The sequence below is a fragment of the Hyperolius riggenbachi genome, chromosome 3 (assembly GCF_040937935.1).
Source record: "Hyperolius riggenbachi isolate aHypRig1 chromosome 3, aHypRig1.pri, whole genome shotgun sequence".
NCBI classification, from domain to species: Eukaryota; Metazoa; Chordata; class Amphibia; order Anura; family Hyperoliidae; genus Hyperolius; species Hyperolius riggenbachi.
This window is the reverse complement of record NC_090648.1, coordinates 113,007,275-113,023,649: the sequence shown is the minus strand read 5'-3', so window position 1 is coordinate 113,023,649 and position 16,375 is coordinate 113,007,275. Positions and strand designations below refer to the sequence as shown.

Genomic DNA, 16,375 nt, shown 5'->3' with positions numbered 1-16,375 from the left:
GTGCTGGTCTGTGCATTGACTGTGACTGTTCTCACCATTCGTCGTTTCTGTTTATCCAGGATTTTTCTTGGTCTGCCATTTCGAGCCTTAACCTGAACTGAGCCTGTGGTCTTCCATTTCCTCAATATGTTCCTAACTGTGGAAACAGACAGCTGAAATCTCTGAGACAGCTTTCTGTATCCTTCCCCTAATCCATGATGGTGAACAATCTTTGTCTTCAGGTAATTTGAGAGTTGTTTTGAGACCCTCATGTTGCTACTCTTCAGATAAAATTAAAAGTGGAGGGAAACTTACAACTGATCCCCTTAAATACTGTTTCTCATAATTGTATTCACCTGTGTATGTAGGTCAGGGGTCATTGAGCTTACCAAGCCAATTTGAGTTCTAATAATTTGTTGTAAAGGTTTTGTAATCAATGATGCGCCTCACGACGGCGCGCTGACATCATCGGACGTCCTCCGGGCTGTACTGCGCAGGCTTAGAACCTGTGCAGTACAGCCCGGAGGACCTCCGATGACATCAGTGCGCCGCCGTGAGGCTCATTTTGGAGCGCACAAGAAGCCCGATCTGGCCACCGGCCTGGCCAGGTCGGGCGCGCCACCGGAGACCACCAGGAGCCTGCGGAGCGGCGCAGGGGGCACCTCCTGCCTGCCATGGGCTGGAGGAAGCCCCAGGTAAGTGGATGTGGATTTCTATTTTTTTTTTTAAATCGTCCCTGAACCTTCCCTTTAAATGGTATTTTATTGACAAGGTGTAAAAATACTACTTAGAGCAAACAAAGGAGATAAAGTTAATTGCATTTGGGGCTATGCATATTATTCAATTCCCTTTTTCTCCTAGGAGATCATTTTTCATTTTCTGTTTAAAATAACTTTTTGGCACTCTGCAATTGAAAAAGTAGGTAAAACGTTCTGCCATATTTGTTCTGAGTATTTTCTTGCTTTCTGGTGGCCTAAAGGAGAAAACTATATGTACATCAAATACTCTGTCCACAGGATCTAGCAGTGATTGTGTGTTTTTCCCAATGTAAAATCATAACTGTAATTTTCTGTTTTGCTTTACAGCGGTGTTTGGCCAACGTCTTAGTGACACCATAGCATATGAGAAGAAGTATGGCAGACACTCGGTCCCCATATTAATGGAGAAATGTGCAGACTTTATCCTGGAGAATGGACTGAATGAAGAAGGGATATTTCGCCTCCCCGGACAGGATAATCTTGTCAAGCAGCTGAAAGAGGCTTTTGATGCAGGAGAGCGACCATCATTTAGCAGGTACCTTAAAATGACAGCCATTGAGTACTATATTTAAAATAATAATAGTAGTGAAATAGATTTAAATGCTTCAAAATGTGGTGCACGCTGGCATATTCTTTATATGGATTTAACTACTTAGCACTTAAGGCTAATACCACCAGAAAAATAATTACTTCCTCTCCACCCCCTAAACAATCCAGTGTTAAAAGGTATGATAGTAAAAATTCTGTTGTGAATATCTTATTAGACTGCATTACGGCTGCCAGGATACTCCTGGTTCAAACTCCTCCCCTCTTCAGATAGAGGGCAAGTTACAAATCAGTGAGCTAAAGCTGCACAGTGGCTTATGGGATGGTCATGGCCATCCTATCTGTTTATCTAATGGACAGCTAAGCTTGTATTGTAGATTCCTTTGTAAATGCATTAATAAACTAATCTTAGTTATCCATCTGTACAGAATAACTAAGAATGTAGTTAATAGGGATGACCACCGGTATGCAAATGTTTCTGAGTTGATGCAAATTTATGCAAATACTTATGCAAATATATGCAGCTTGAAAATTGACCAATTAATTTAAACATGGGTTTAAATCCATTGGTCTGTTTCCAAACGGCATACATTTGCATACAAATTTGCATATATTTCATTGATCATCCCTAGTAGTTATCCATCTGTACAAGAGAGCTAAGGGTAGAGTTATATATCTGTACAGGAGAAATGAAGGAAGAGATATCAATCTGTACAGGATAGCTGAGAGTAGAGTTATCCATCTATACAGGAGAGATGACACTATAGAAGAAAAGGGGTCTGAGGATTGAGCCTTGGGGAACCCCAACAGAGAGGGGGTGGGAGGGGAAGTTGGTACCTGAATGCACAACTCTGAAGGTCCTTCCTGAGAGATGAGGAAAGAAAGGAGAGTGCAATACCCTGGATGCCCAGAGAGGAGAGAATTTTAAAAAGCAAATGTAAAACATGACATTTTACCTTTTGCATCATGTGGAAGGGGATTAGAACCTCTTTTAGGGCTTGTTTCCACTATCGCGAATCCGCATGCGTCCAACGCATGCGGATTCGCACATGTAATGCAAGTGGATGGGCGTTGTTGTTAAGGTGCGTTTTTTTCAGCGGTAAAAAAACGCACAAAAGAGCCGCAGAATTCGCCTGCGAGTGGAATGCATGCGAATCGCCGCTAATGTATTTAATAGGGAAATCGCCTGCGGCTTTGGTATGCGAATTCGCATGGAAATCAATGGAAATGCACACCGGCACTGCCATGGTTAAATTTGCATACAGCATCATTCATGCAAATTTTCATGCGAATTCGCACGGAAATTCGCATACACCTGCATGCGAGATTTGCATCTGCATGCAAATTTTTACAGCGGCGATTCGCACCGCACAAGTGGAAACGGGCCCTTAGGCTATTATAAATATCTTCACTCTGTTATCCTTCTGGATCTCTTCTCAGCTTTTCTCAGTAGAACTATCCATCTGTACAGGAAAGCTGAGAGTAGAGAAGAGAAGGGGTCTGAGGACTGAGCCTTGTAACCCAAACAGAGAGGGGATGGGAAGGGGGAAGATGGTACGCATGTTGTGCTTCTTAACCACTTGAGGACCACAGTCTTTCTACCCCTTAAGGACCAGGCACTTTTTTTCCATTCAGACCACTGCAGCTTTCACGGTTTATTGCTCATACAACCTACCACCCTAATGAATTTTCCCTCCTTTTCTTGTCACTAATAAAGCTTTCTTTTAGTGCTATTTGATTGCTGCTGCGAGTTTTACTTTTTATTATATTCATCAAAAAAGACATGAATTTTGTCAAAAAAATGATTTTTTTAACTTTCTGTGCTGACATTTTTAAAATAAACTAAAAATTTCTGTATACATTTTTGTCCTAATTCATTGTGCTACATGTCTTTGATCAATAAATATACACTGAATAGTTTTTTTTTTAGTTTAGATAAAAGTTATAGCATTTGCAAACTATGGTGCAAAAAGTGAATTTTCCCATTTTGAAGCATCTCTGACTTTTCTGACCACCTGTCATGTTTCATGAGTTGCTAAAATTCCAGGATAGTATAAATACCCCCCAAATGACCCCATTTTGGAAAGAAGACATCCTAAAGTATTCACTGAGAGGCATGGTGAGTTCATAGAAGATTTTATTTTTTGTCACAAGTTAGCGGAAAATGACACTGTGACAAAAAAAAAAAAAAAATTCCATTTCTGCTAACTTGTGACAAAAAAAAAAAATGAAATCTGCCACGGACTCACCATTGCCCTCTCTGAATACCTTGAAGTGTCTACTTTCCAAAATGGGGTCATTTGTGGGGTGTGTTTACTGTCCTGGCATTTTGGGGGGTGCTAAATTGTAAGCACCCCTGTAAAGCCTAAAGGTTCTCATTGGACTTTGGGCCCCTTAGCGCAGTTAGGCTGCAAAAAAGTGCCACATATGTGGTATTGACGAACTCAGAAGAAGTAGTATAATGTGTTTTGGGGTGTATTTTTACACATACCCATGCTGGGTGGGAGAAATATCTCTGTAAATGACACTTAAAATGACACAGCTGTACAGGTGGACTCCCCCCCCCCCCCCCCCCGTGTTGGTGGATGTCCAACCAGAGTATGAGATCGAAAAGATTCTGGATTCTCGCCTGGTGCAGAATTCCATGCAGTATCTGGTCCACTGGAAGGGATATGGCAAAGAGGAGAGATTTCTCCCACCCAGCATGGGTATGTGTACAAATACACCCCAAAACACATTATACTACTTCTCCTGAGTACGGCGATACCACATGTGTGGCACTTTTTTGCACCCTAACTGTGCTAAGGGGCCCAAAGTCCAATGAGTACCTTTAGGATTTCAAGGGTCATTTTGAGACATTTTGTTTCAAGACTACTCCTCACAGTTTAGGGCCCCTAAAATGCCAGGGCAGTATAGGAACCCCACAAATGACCCCATTTTAGAAAGAAGACACCCCAAGGTATTCTGTTAGGAGTATGGTGAGTTCATAGATTTTATTTTTTGTCACAAGTTAGCGGAAAATGACACTTTGTGAAAAAAAACTATAAAAATCAATTTCCGCTAACTTGTGACAAAAAATAAAATCTTCTATGAACTCACCATACTTCTAAAATGGGGTCATTTGTGGGGTTCCTATACTGCCCTGGCATTTTAGGGGCCCTAAACCGTGAGGAGTAGTCTTGAAAACAAATGTCTCAAAATGACCCTTGAAATCCTAAAGGTACTCATTGGACTTTGGGCCCCTTAGCGCAGTTCGGGTGCAAAAAAGTGCCACACATGGTTCAGACACAATACATTTTCTTAATCTGCTGCACAAAACATTCATGTTTGATTCTGGAGGGTGTTGTATACATTCATATCAGGGGAACGTTATACTTATATTTCATCAGCAGGGGTGCAACTGGAGGAGAGCAGCACCTGTGATTGCAGGGAGGGGGGGGGGGGGGGCAAGTATTAACCTTCCCTTCCTCCGATACAGGGCACTATACTTCAGATCACGTGTTTGTGTGGCTACACATGTTATGGGTGTGAAGATCATGATGGCCACACTTGTTTAATGACCCTTGTGAGATGGGACCACTAGGTGGTGAAGGACAACAAGGTGAGGGAAGGGGTGTGAACATTGGGGAAGGGGGGCAATCAAAGTTTCGCTGGGGGCCCCCATGAATTGTAGTTATGCCACTGCTTAGCTCAGTACTGTAACATATTGTATGGCAGTTCTTTGTAAGGCTTGGTTCACACATAAAAAGGTATCCAGTCCTATCCTCTCAGTAGGCTTTGTATGTGTTTCTATGGGTGTGTTCACACATAAAAGGTGTACATTTCCAGTATAGTCAGGTAAAACTAATAGAAAACTGATGCAAAATTGACAGGACAGTACTGGACCGAAAATGTACAGATTTATGCGTGAACTACGTCTTAGTTTCTCCTTAAGTGGTCACTGTATAGAAACACTTGAGAGAGGGAACCCAATGATCTTGGCAGAGCACCAGGAACCAAAAAGACAAAAGCAGAAGACCAGGAGCCAGTAGTGCAATCAGGGCCGGAGCTACCATAGGAAAAAATGGGCAATTGCCCCAGGGCCCCAGAGCCTGTAGGGGCCCCCAAGGTGTCCCTCCCCCATCTTAACTGTTGCTCCCCAGGGACTCTGCAGAGTCTGTTAAGTTGGGAGGTGATTGGGGGAGGGTCAGCAGCCAGCTCAGGGGCCCAGGAAGGAAATTTGGCTGCAACAAAGGGCCTCTAATGACGCTTTTTGGTCGAGGGTGTCTGTTGGGGGGCCCCCAGGCTAATTTTGCCCTAGTGCCCAATTGTTACTTGAACCGGCCCTGAGTGCAGTATGTCAAACCACAAGTGTGATTAGATGTATTATAATCAGTTACACTCACAAGTCAGGTTGCATGGGACCACTGGTATGGGTCCCTGGATCCTTGGGACTTGAATGGTCTGTCTTCTGATGATGATTTTGTGTTGAGGACAAATATTACGAAACCCAACCTTCCAATGGAAGGGTAATAAGCAATAACTACTGGGTGGTGGTACCCAAAAATATAATATGTTTCAACTAATTGCCTAAAAAAATTAGGTAAAGTTAGTTTATCTCTATCTGAGGATACATAAGATATGTACGCAGTGGGACTTTTTTAAATTTATTGCACAAAAACACAAGGACACCACGTTTCGTGAAATTATCCCGCTTCTTCAGGTCAATACAAGTAAAAGTGCCAATGGCTAGAGTTAAACTGGCCCGTCTGATGTGTATCCTCAGTAATGTGTCAGTTAAAGGAGCTATTGTAAATCTGACAAATCTGAGTGGTTTTGGACTAGTCAGATGGTAAATGGGATATACTTAGGGTTGTCATTAGTTTCAAAAGCACTTAAATTAATTGATGTGCAAGCAAGTAGGGAAGCTGTCTGACATCTTTGTATATATAATGTCCATGGAGTGCTTTGGTAAAGTAAAAAGGTAAAACTGAGAATCCCTCATGAGTAGATGGACTACTACTCTCTCTACTGGTATACTCTTTACTGGCTTGAGAACTCTCAGTAAAAAAACATTCCACAGAGATAAGCACAGTGGTTAGAGCTCTCTCCCTGCAGCCCCAGGCTCCTGGTTCGATTCCCAGTCAGGGCGCTATCTATACAGAGTTTGTATGTTCTCACAGAGTGTGTGTGGGTTTCCTCTAGGCACTCTGGTTCCTTCCCACATCCTAAAAACATACAGATAAGTTAATTGGCTTAAATTGTCCCTAGACTAGCATACATACATTACACGATACATACATAGACATATGACTACAGTAGGGATTAGATTGTGAGCCCCTCTGAGGGACAGTTAAGTGACAAGACAATATATACTCTGTACAGCTCTGCAGAAGATGTCGGTGCTATATAAATACTAAATAACAGGGCCGGATTTTACATAAGGCACTGTAGGCACGTACCTACCAGCGCCTTATGTGGGAGAGGTGGGCCCTCCCTCCTTAGATCACTGACCTCTGGAGCTTACAGTCTAATCCCTGCCTCATATCACTAAACTCAGGCACTTACACCCTTATCTTAGTCTCAGGTCACTAAAGGTGCGTACGCACGCACTACCGCCGGCAACGACGGGTCCGCCGGACCCTCCAGCTGGGCGGACGTTGAGCCGACAGTAGTGCGTGTGTACGCGCTGTCGGCGGACTTATAAGGCTGTTTCTGAACGATCCGCTGACCTTTAGGATGATATGAGACAGTGATTAGATTGTAACATTCTCAGGACAGTTAGTGACATAAGGCAGGAATTAGAGAGCAGAATCTATTTACTTGGGGGTGTGGCCTGTGGGGCGGGGTTTAGGGCTCCAAAATGCCTGTGCCTACAGGCCTCCGAGTTGTAAATCCAGCCCTGCTAAATAATAACCTGACAGAACTAAAGATGTCACCACCATTTCAGAATATAAATTAGGGAGAGAAAAGATTTTACAGTGGTCAAACACTGACAAAACAATTTATATCTTGGTTGCAGCTCCTGTGTTTTCCAAGAGTATCACTCGAATACAGGGCTGCCATCAAAATTTTCTGGGCCCCATACTTGGCAAATCTACAAGGCCCCCCTCACGCCATATAACAATCTGATAGGTAGATTGTAGCTGCAGATGAATGGATAGACAGATTGTGTGGGGGTGAAACCACAGTATGTAAGGTAGAGTCAAAGTAGCTTGCCTGTCGCCTATATAACACACCCTCCCCCTTGCATTGATGAGTGTTCACTAATCATGCACCAGGAAAGAGGGAGATGTCCACACAACTTCTGTTATGCCACGGTAGAATAATTGCCAGCAGAGGCTCGAGTGGCACTGCCACTGTTTGGGCCCCAGACCCTTTCTGGGCCCCATACTACTGTCCCTCTTGTACCCCCCCTGATGGCTGCCCTGCTCGAATATCAAAACAAAAGTATTACACCTCCCAATCAGGCTCCTAATCACTTTCCATCTCTCTCTTGCAGTGACACAGATGTCCACACAGTGGCATCATTATTCAAACTTTACCTGAGAGAACTACCAGAACCGGTCTTCCCTTGCTCACAGTACGAGGATTGCCTTGCTTGTGAAATGACGATGAGCAATGATGAGAAGAAGGTAGGTGGCACATGATAACGATCTGCTCACTGTATGCCATCTTTGCTGTAATACTGCACTGGTTTGGGTGCAGCTTGGTGCCTTTGTTTGTTGCTCTACACAGAAGAGTGGAAGCTGTTTCATACTGGCCACACACTGGTAGATTGTATTATTGAATCAGCTGGATGTACCAACGGTGAAGAGTTTACTAAAACAAATGATCAATGAAGCTTCACTATGCTGATTTCAAATGTCCAATCAGGTGCTGAGAAAAAAAAGATGTTTTCTGCACGTCAGCATGTTAAAGCCGCAACCAAGAAGATTGGAGACAATGGCACTGCACCATTTTATTGGAATGAAATCAGGAAAAAAATGAATTTTATAATATAGAAAGGCAGTCTTTATTTGAAGATGGATGAAAGGAAATTCTCATGATACCCAGGAGACAGTGGGTTCGTGTTGTTGGTAAGAATGGGCTTGATTAATCTTATCTGCCACAGCACAAGTTAAATACTTTAGCGCGACTTAAATCTTGCGCACGCACGCTACACGCGTTACTAGCAACGTAGCATGTGCTCCTTAGTAACGGCCGTTGCTTGTGAATGCCACACGCTAGTGACGTAGCGCGACCGCGATACTTCACTACCATGGAAGTAGCGACCACCCATGATATGAATGAGATGAATAAAATGAATCTTCCTCAATTATGTGAAAAAATAATTGAAAACACTCTGAATCAAGAAATAGACAATCATCATTTAATTTGTATGAAAATTGGTTAGAGAAATCTATGACAATATATATATACTCAGATTTCTCAAATATAAAAACAAAAAACAAGTGATTGCTTTTATTGAGTTGCAGCAATTTTGGATCGTTTTATTGTGTGACTGTTGTGGTTTTGCTAGTTGTAACCAGAAAGACTTTCCTTGATGCTCTTGAATTTGTGGGTTCCCATGATAATGTTGGTTTCATATTTCAGGAGTTACTTTAATATATATGCAACATTTTATGTATGGTGAGGGATTTGACATGTATTTAAATTACCATTTCAGCCGCTCTCAGAATTGCTGTTCTATTTTTTATTTTTACTAGTCAAATGAACATGACCGGCAGTTGGTATTTTTTAAAAATGAAATAAACACGCCATCCTCCATATGCTTTTACTTCAGAAATTATACCATCAGAGTGCTATCAATAAGTCATGTGTTTGTATTTGTTTTTTCTGCAGGGTCATGAAGAACTTCAAAAGCAAATACTACTTCTTCCTAGAGACAATTACAACCTTCTTAGTTTTATATGCAGGTAATGTTTTATTTATGATCGTGTCATTGATTGTTCACCCCATTTTATCATTACTCTGTGCTGGTGTCATCTTATATATTTAAAGGGACCCTGAACAGACCCTGGAAATGAAAATATACACTTACCTGGGGCTTCCTCTAGCCCCCTGTAGCCTGTGAGGTCCCTTGCTATCCTCTGGGCTCCCACCGTGGTCCTGCTGGTGGCCATATTAGCCTGGCGAATTTGCGAGAAGTGTGCAACTGCGCATGTGTGACCCATCTGCGCACCTGGCTTGACCACGTGCCCGTCACCTTCCTTCACACCTTATCAATAAAATGCCTTTTAAGCCACTAGCAAGCAAGAAGATGCTCAGAATAATTTTGACAGTACTTTTCACGTACCCTTTAGTACTCTTTTAATTACAGAGTGCTAAAAAAAAGTTATTTTAAACATAAGATAAAAGAGAAAACTTAAGCAAAAAAGAGAATTGCATGTGGCCCTAGGGCCCTTATTCAATTTCACTTTTTCTCCTGAGTTTTCTCCTAGGATATATTTTCACACCTTACTAATGCAAAAATATTGGACCCAGCACTCAGAAATGGAGACCAGCATGCTATAGCTAATTAGAACTCATTGCCCACCGAGTTCAAAAATAGCAAAAACCATATATCAGCAGCACCGCTTAAAGAGACACTGAAGCGAGACTAAATCTCGCTTCAGGTCTTATATATAGCAGGGGCACGTGTGCCCCTGCTAAAACGCCGCTATCCCGCGGCTTAACGGGGGTCCCTTCACCCCCAACCCACCCCCCGCAAACCTGGGTCGGAAAAAGGTCGCTGGAGCTGATCTTCCTGGAGGCAGGGCTAACGGCTGCAGCCCTGCCTCCAGTCGCGTCTATCAGACGCGCATCGCCGCCTCTCCCCCGCCCCTCTCAGTGAAGGAAGACTGAGAGGGGCGGGGGAGAGGTGGAGGTACGCGTCTGACAGACGCGCATGGGGCAGGGCTGCGGCGGTTAGCCCTGCCCCAACCAGGAAGCGCTCCCCCGCTGCTCGGAGGGGGTTTGGGGGGACAGGGACCCCCGTTAAGCCGCGCTATAGCGGCGTTTTAGCAGGGGCACGCATGCCCCTGCTAGCTATGAGGTCTGAAGCAAGATCTATTCTCGCTTCAGACTCTCTTTAAGTGAAAAGTAGCTCTTTTATTTATGCAATAAAATCACATATTAAGAATAGGCTGAGGGCAACTGCAGCCCGCTGTTTCGAAGCGGCATGCTTATTCTTCAAGTTGCAAGCTCATTCTGACAAACAGTGCTTACACACTTCCTTTTATATGGCTACAGATTCAAATGTCAACCAATCAACAAACATTCTTGAGGAGCAACCAATCAGGGCAAATCAGAGACAGGAGGACCTGATGGGGAACTTCAGTACACAGGAAGTACATCCCACAAATGACATCACTGTCAAAAACACTCCCACAGCAAAAAACGGCTGCAAATCCACGCCCAACAAGGAAAACGGACCTGATGGCAAACTGCTGTATGAGCGTATAAACGTCACGTGACGCGAAGATAATAATCGTGTAAAAATAATCCAAAGTGTAAAAACATGTGAGCAACACGTAAAAACGTATGCATTCATACTAACAATCAAAAACACAAAAAAACCGCGGGAATAGCGTAAAAAAAAAATACGCAAAAGAATTTAAACAGACATGATGCATGGATTTGAATGCGGAAAACCGTAAAATTGTACGCAAAAAGACGTAAAGAAGTCAAAGTATTGATATGCTCAAAATTGGTCACGCCTCTTGAATACAAATACAGAGCAACATCAAAAACATAGAAAAATAGGGAAATAATCTTAAGGAAAAATGTAATCTCTATGTAAAAACATTAGATACGTCCTATAAATCATTTCCAAAAGTGCGGAAAATACCTCTACCTAATATCCACTAACCCCAATAACCACACAGACCTGACCCTGATCAAATGCAAAAAGACAAGTCATACTCTCTATTCAAAGGGACTCCGAGCAGTGCAAAAACTATGGAAAGATGCATATCATTTTAAAGCTCTCTTTCTCCTCTTTCCAATGATATATAAACCACCGCCCTACGCCTTTTAGTTTTCGCTATTTTCGCGATCGAAATTGACGCGGCCGCGACTTCGATCGCAAAAATAGAGGAAACTAAAAGGCGTAGGGCGACCATTTAGGGGTCGTCAGAAAGAGGAGAAAGAGATCTTTAAAATGATATCCATCTTTCCATAGTTATATTGTATTACACAGGGCAACTTTTTCTCAAAGTCAGCAGCTCCATTCAGCAGGAAAAAGTCGCCCTGTGTAATACAATGTAACTATGGAAAGATGGATATCATTTTAAAGCTCTCTTTCTCCTCTTTCTGATGACCCCTAAATCATCGTCCTACGCCTTTTAGTTTTCTCTATTTTTGTGCTCGAAGTCGCGGCCGCGGCAATTTTGATCTCAAAAATAGCAAAAACTAAAAGGCGTAGGGCGGCGGTTTATATATCATTGGAAAAAGGAGAAAGAGAGCTTTAAAATGATATGCATCTTTCCATAGTTTCTGCACTGCTCGTAGTCCCTTTAAATCTCCTCTATCTAAAGTTCCTAAACGTCTAATCCATCCTTCTTCGCATTTTAAAAGTGCTTTCAATCTATCTCCACCTCGTAATGTTCTAGGTACTGTGAGAGGGGGAATATGTACCGGGTACTAAGCTCCCTGGGGTGAGCAACCTTTTCAGGTATAGAGACCAGTCCAGTGGCTTTGCCTTCAAACAGTGGTGTGTTTATTTACAGCTATATACACAGGTGCATAAACAGGTGCTTCAAAACAAAGTAAATTCAAAAACAAAACCCTAGCCGTGTCTTGGCTCTAACTATACAATATATACAGATCTAACTATAGACTGAACAAGCCTTATGCTTTGTTAGTCACACTGCAACAAATGACAGTTTTTAAACCAACCTTTTAGCTCCAGCCAGACCAACCTGTCTGCTCCCCAGGTTACAGAGCAAACAATGAGAGCAGGGCTTAGCTATTTAACATAATCCACCTCCTGAATACTAATTAATGAATCCGTTGGATTCCTGGAGTGGATCACAGCTCCCTGTATGCAAAGGTTAGAAGTCTGGGTGATATATAAACTCCTGACAGGACTTTTCCAGGCTCTCTGTTAGCCATCCTGCTACAGTACACAATCTATAACTTGTATCCTGAGTTGTGAAACTGAATGTCTGGACTCGACAAAATGGGATGACACTGCTTGTTCCTGATTCTGATTGCGGATTGCACTCTTGTGCGATGAAAGACGCACGCGTAAAGGTTGTGTCGTCATGCCGACGTGTGTATGGGCCTTAAGCCACAAAGGCATTTAATAAGATACACGACGTACGTTGAGTCGCAAGAGTAGCGTCCACGAATCTTAAATTCAGTTCCCAAGGATGGATGATTAAAACTATCACCCTTTACAATATGGCTACAAGCATGGCAACTTAAACATGGATAAATTTACTCGCCGAATCAGCAGTTGCAGTAGTCGTCCCATATTTATCTCGCCCCAATTTATCCCTAATCGTAGGGGTCTTTTGAAGGACAAGAGTGGGGGATATCTGAGTTCATGTACTTGTGGGAAGGATTGGTGTAAGAGGCCCCAATGTTTCCGTATAATGGACCCCAGCTAAGCGCTGCAGGCATTATAGGTGGAAACAAAGGGGAGTCTAAGGCCCTGTTGACGCCTAGGTGTATTGTCCCGTTCCCTAAAAGTTTAGTCGGTGTAACCTCGTTGTTTGAATCGAGAGACAGTCTCCTGAAGTCGTTGGTCACGCATAGTAGAATCTGAAATAATTCTTCTAGCAAATTGTCCTCAGGGAATATGTTCTCTCACAGATCGAAGGAATTGCGGTCAGTTGGTTTTACATAAAGGTCGGTGATAAAATGCCTTTTAAGCCACCAGCAAGCAAGAAAATATTTAAAGAGACTCTGTAACATCAGAAACATTCCCTGGGGGGTACTCACCTCGGGTGGGGGAAGCCTCCAGATCCTAATGAGGCTTCCCACGCCGTCCTCTGTCCCACGGAGGTCTCGCTGCAGCCCTCCGAACAGCCGGCGACAGACCCGACTGTCAAATCGATATTTACCTTTGCAGGCTCCAGCGGGGGCGCTGTGGCTGCTTTCGGCTCGGAAATAGACGGAAATACCCGATCTCCGTCGGGTCCGCTCTACTGCGAAGGCGCCGGAGACTTGTGCCTGCACAGTAGAGCAGACCCGACGGCGATCGGGTATTTCCGCCTACTTCGGAGCCGACAGCCACCAGAGCGCCTGCGCAGGAGCCGGGAAGGTAAATATTTACGTCGCCGCTGTACGGAGGACTGCAGCGAGACCCCTGAGGGACGGAGGACGGCATGGGAAGCTTCATTAGGATCCGGAGGCTTCCCCCACCCGAGGTGAGTACCCCCCAGGGGACGTTTTGACGTTACAGCTCCTCTTTAAACAGAAGATGAAAAATGATCTCCTACAGGAAAACTAAGGAGAAAAAGTGAATTAAAAAAGGGCTCAGGCCTCAGCAATGATAATTCTTTAGTGTACTGGAGAAGAGATTAGGCATAAGTATTCACAGTAGAAAATCATAGATATTCACAGTAGGAAACAGGGCATCACCCTTCACCTCCTGGAACATTTACTGCCAGTTAACATAAATACTGTATGAACTAATCACTTAATCATCATTTTTTAAGGATATTTTAAAAAACGTAAAAACAAAACAAACAAACAAAAATTAACAAAAAAAACAAACAAAAAAACAAAAAAAAAGCTAAAAAAAAAAAAAAACCTTACTTTTTGGTTCACAAAAAAACAAAACAAAACACCTCCACCCCAAGACATAGCACTTGTCAAAAATTATATGCCTGAAGTGTCTTTAATATTTATTATTTTGTACTATATCACCACCTATGTACACACAGTCAGGGGCGTAGGGCCTGTGGTCGCAACGGTCGCCACGGCGACCGGGCCCGGCTCCTGAAGAGGTGGGGGAGGGGCCCGGGGGGGGGGCCATGTCTTTTTGTAGTGCCCGTGCGCACTATTGGGAGGGGGGAGCCGGAGCCGCGGCGAGGGCAGCCCAACCTCTCCCTCCCTTCCTCTCCCCGGGCCCCCCCTTCAGATGCAGAGTGCGCGGCGCACGGAAGCGCTATAGGCAGAACTTACCTCCGTCCCTGCGTTCCAAGCGCCGCTGATCTCCTCCCGCTGTATAGATGCTGTTACACACTGCTTCCGGCTAAACAGGAAGCAGTGTGTAACAACATCTATACAGCGGGAGGAGAGATCAGCGGCGCAGGGACGGAGGTGAGTTCTGCCTGCTACAGCGCTTCCGTGCGCCGCGCACTCTGCATTTGAAGGGGGGGGGGGGGCCCCGGGGAGAGGAAGGGAGGGAGAGGTCGGGCTGCCCTCCCCGCAGCTGCGGCTCCCCCCTTCATTATGGGGGGGGGCACCTACCTACCTAATCCTGGGGGGCAGCTACCCACCTAACCTATCCTGGGGGGGCAGCTACCTAATCTAACCTATCCTGGGGGGCAGCTACCTAATCTAATCTATCCTGGGGGGGCAGCTACCTACCTAACCTATCCTGGGGGGGGGGCAGCTACCTACCTAACCTATCCTGGGGGGGGCAGCTACCTACCTAACCTATCCTGGGGGGGGCAGCTACCTAATCTATCCTGCTGGGGGGCAGCTACCTACCTAACCTATCCTGGGGGGGCAGCTACCTACCTAACCTATCCTGGGGGGGGCAGCTACCTACCTAACCTATCCTGGGGGGGCAGCTACCTACCTAACCTATCCTGGGGGGCAGCTACCTACCTAACCTATCCTGGGGGGCAGCTACCTACCTAATCTATCCTGGGGGGGGGGCAGCTACCTACCTAACCTATCCTGGGGGGCAGCTACCCACCTAACCAATCCTGGGGGGGCAGCTACCTACCTAACCTATCCTGGGGGGGGCAGCTACCTAATCTAACCTTTCCTGGGGGGCAGCTACCTAATCTAACCTATCCTGGGGGGCAGCTACCTAATCTAACCTATCCTGGGGGGCAGCTACCTAATCTATCCTGGGGGGCAGCTACCTAATCTATCCTGGGGGGCAGCTACCTACTCTAACCTATCCTGGGGGGCAGCTACCTACTCTAACCTATCCCGGGGGGCAGCTACCTACTCTAACCTATTTTGGGGGGCAGCTACCTACTCTAACCTATCCTGGGGGCAGCTACCTAATCTAACCTATCCTGGGGGAAAGCTACCTAACATATACTGGGGGGCACCTACCTCATCTAACCTATACTCGGGGGCAGCTACCTAATCTATCCTGGGGGGCAGCTACCTAATCTATCCTGGGGGGCAGCTACCTACTCTAACCTATCCTGGGGGGCAGCTACCTACTCTAACCTATCCTGGGGGGCAGCTACCTACTCTAACCTATCCCGGGGGGCAGCTACCTACTCTAACCTATCCTGGGGGCAGCTACCTAATCTAACCTATCCTGGGGGAAAGCTACCTAATTTATCCTGGGGGGCAGCTACCTAACATATACTGGGGGGCACCTACCTCATCTAACCTATACTGGGGGGCAGCTACCTAATCTAACCTATACTGGGGGGCACCTACCTATCTAACCTGGGGGCACTTACTTGTCTAACCTGTATTCGGGGCACCTAGCTAGCCTATACAGGTGGCAACTATACTGGCTACCTATATTGGAGGCACCTACCTAACTAACCTATACTGGGGGCACCTACCTATCTAACCTATGCTGGGGGCAACTATTCTGGCTACCTATATTAGAGGCACCCACCTAGCTAACCTGTACTGGGGGCACCTATCTATCTAACCTATACCGGCGGCGCCTGCCTATCTAACCTATACTGGGGGCAACTATACTGGCTACCTATGCTGGAGGCACCTACCTGGCTAACCTATACCGGGGGCAACCATACTGGCTTACCTATGCCTGGCTACCTATACTGGGGGGACCTATAGCTGGCTATAGGGATTTGGATATGTGTGTGCGTCGGGTGTTGCCGGGGGAGGGGGGCTGTTGTTGCCGTGTGTGTGTGTGGGGGGGGGGGGGCACATCCAGATTCCCCATCGGGGCCCAGAGGTTTGTAGCTACGCCACTGCACACAGTACATTTATCTCCATCTATACCT

General features: G+C 45.1%; 1 protein-coding gene across 1 annotated transcript in view; it reads left to right on the top strand.

The window, feature by feature from the left end:
- Positions 1-16,375, top strand: part of ARHGAP25 (Rho GTPase activating protein 25) — a 181,953-nt gene that overhangs the window by 146,673 nt on the left and 18,905 nt on the right. The window contains 3 exon segments of the mRNA XM_068274810.1: positions 1,065-1,272; positions 7,765-7,897; positions 9,108-9,181. Coding sequence (XP_068130911.1) covers positions 1,065-1,272; positions 7,765-7,897; positions 9,108-9,181 — 415 coding nt within the window.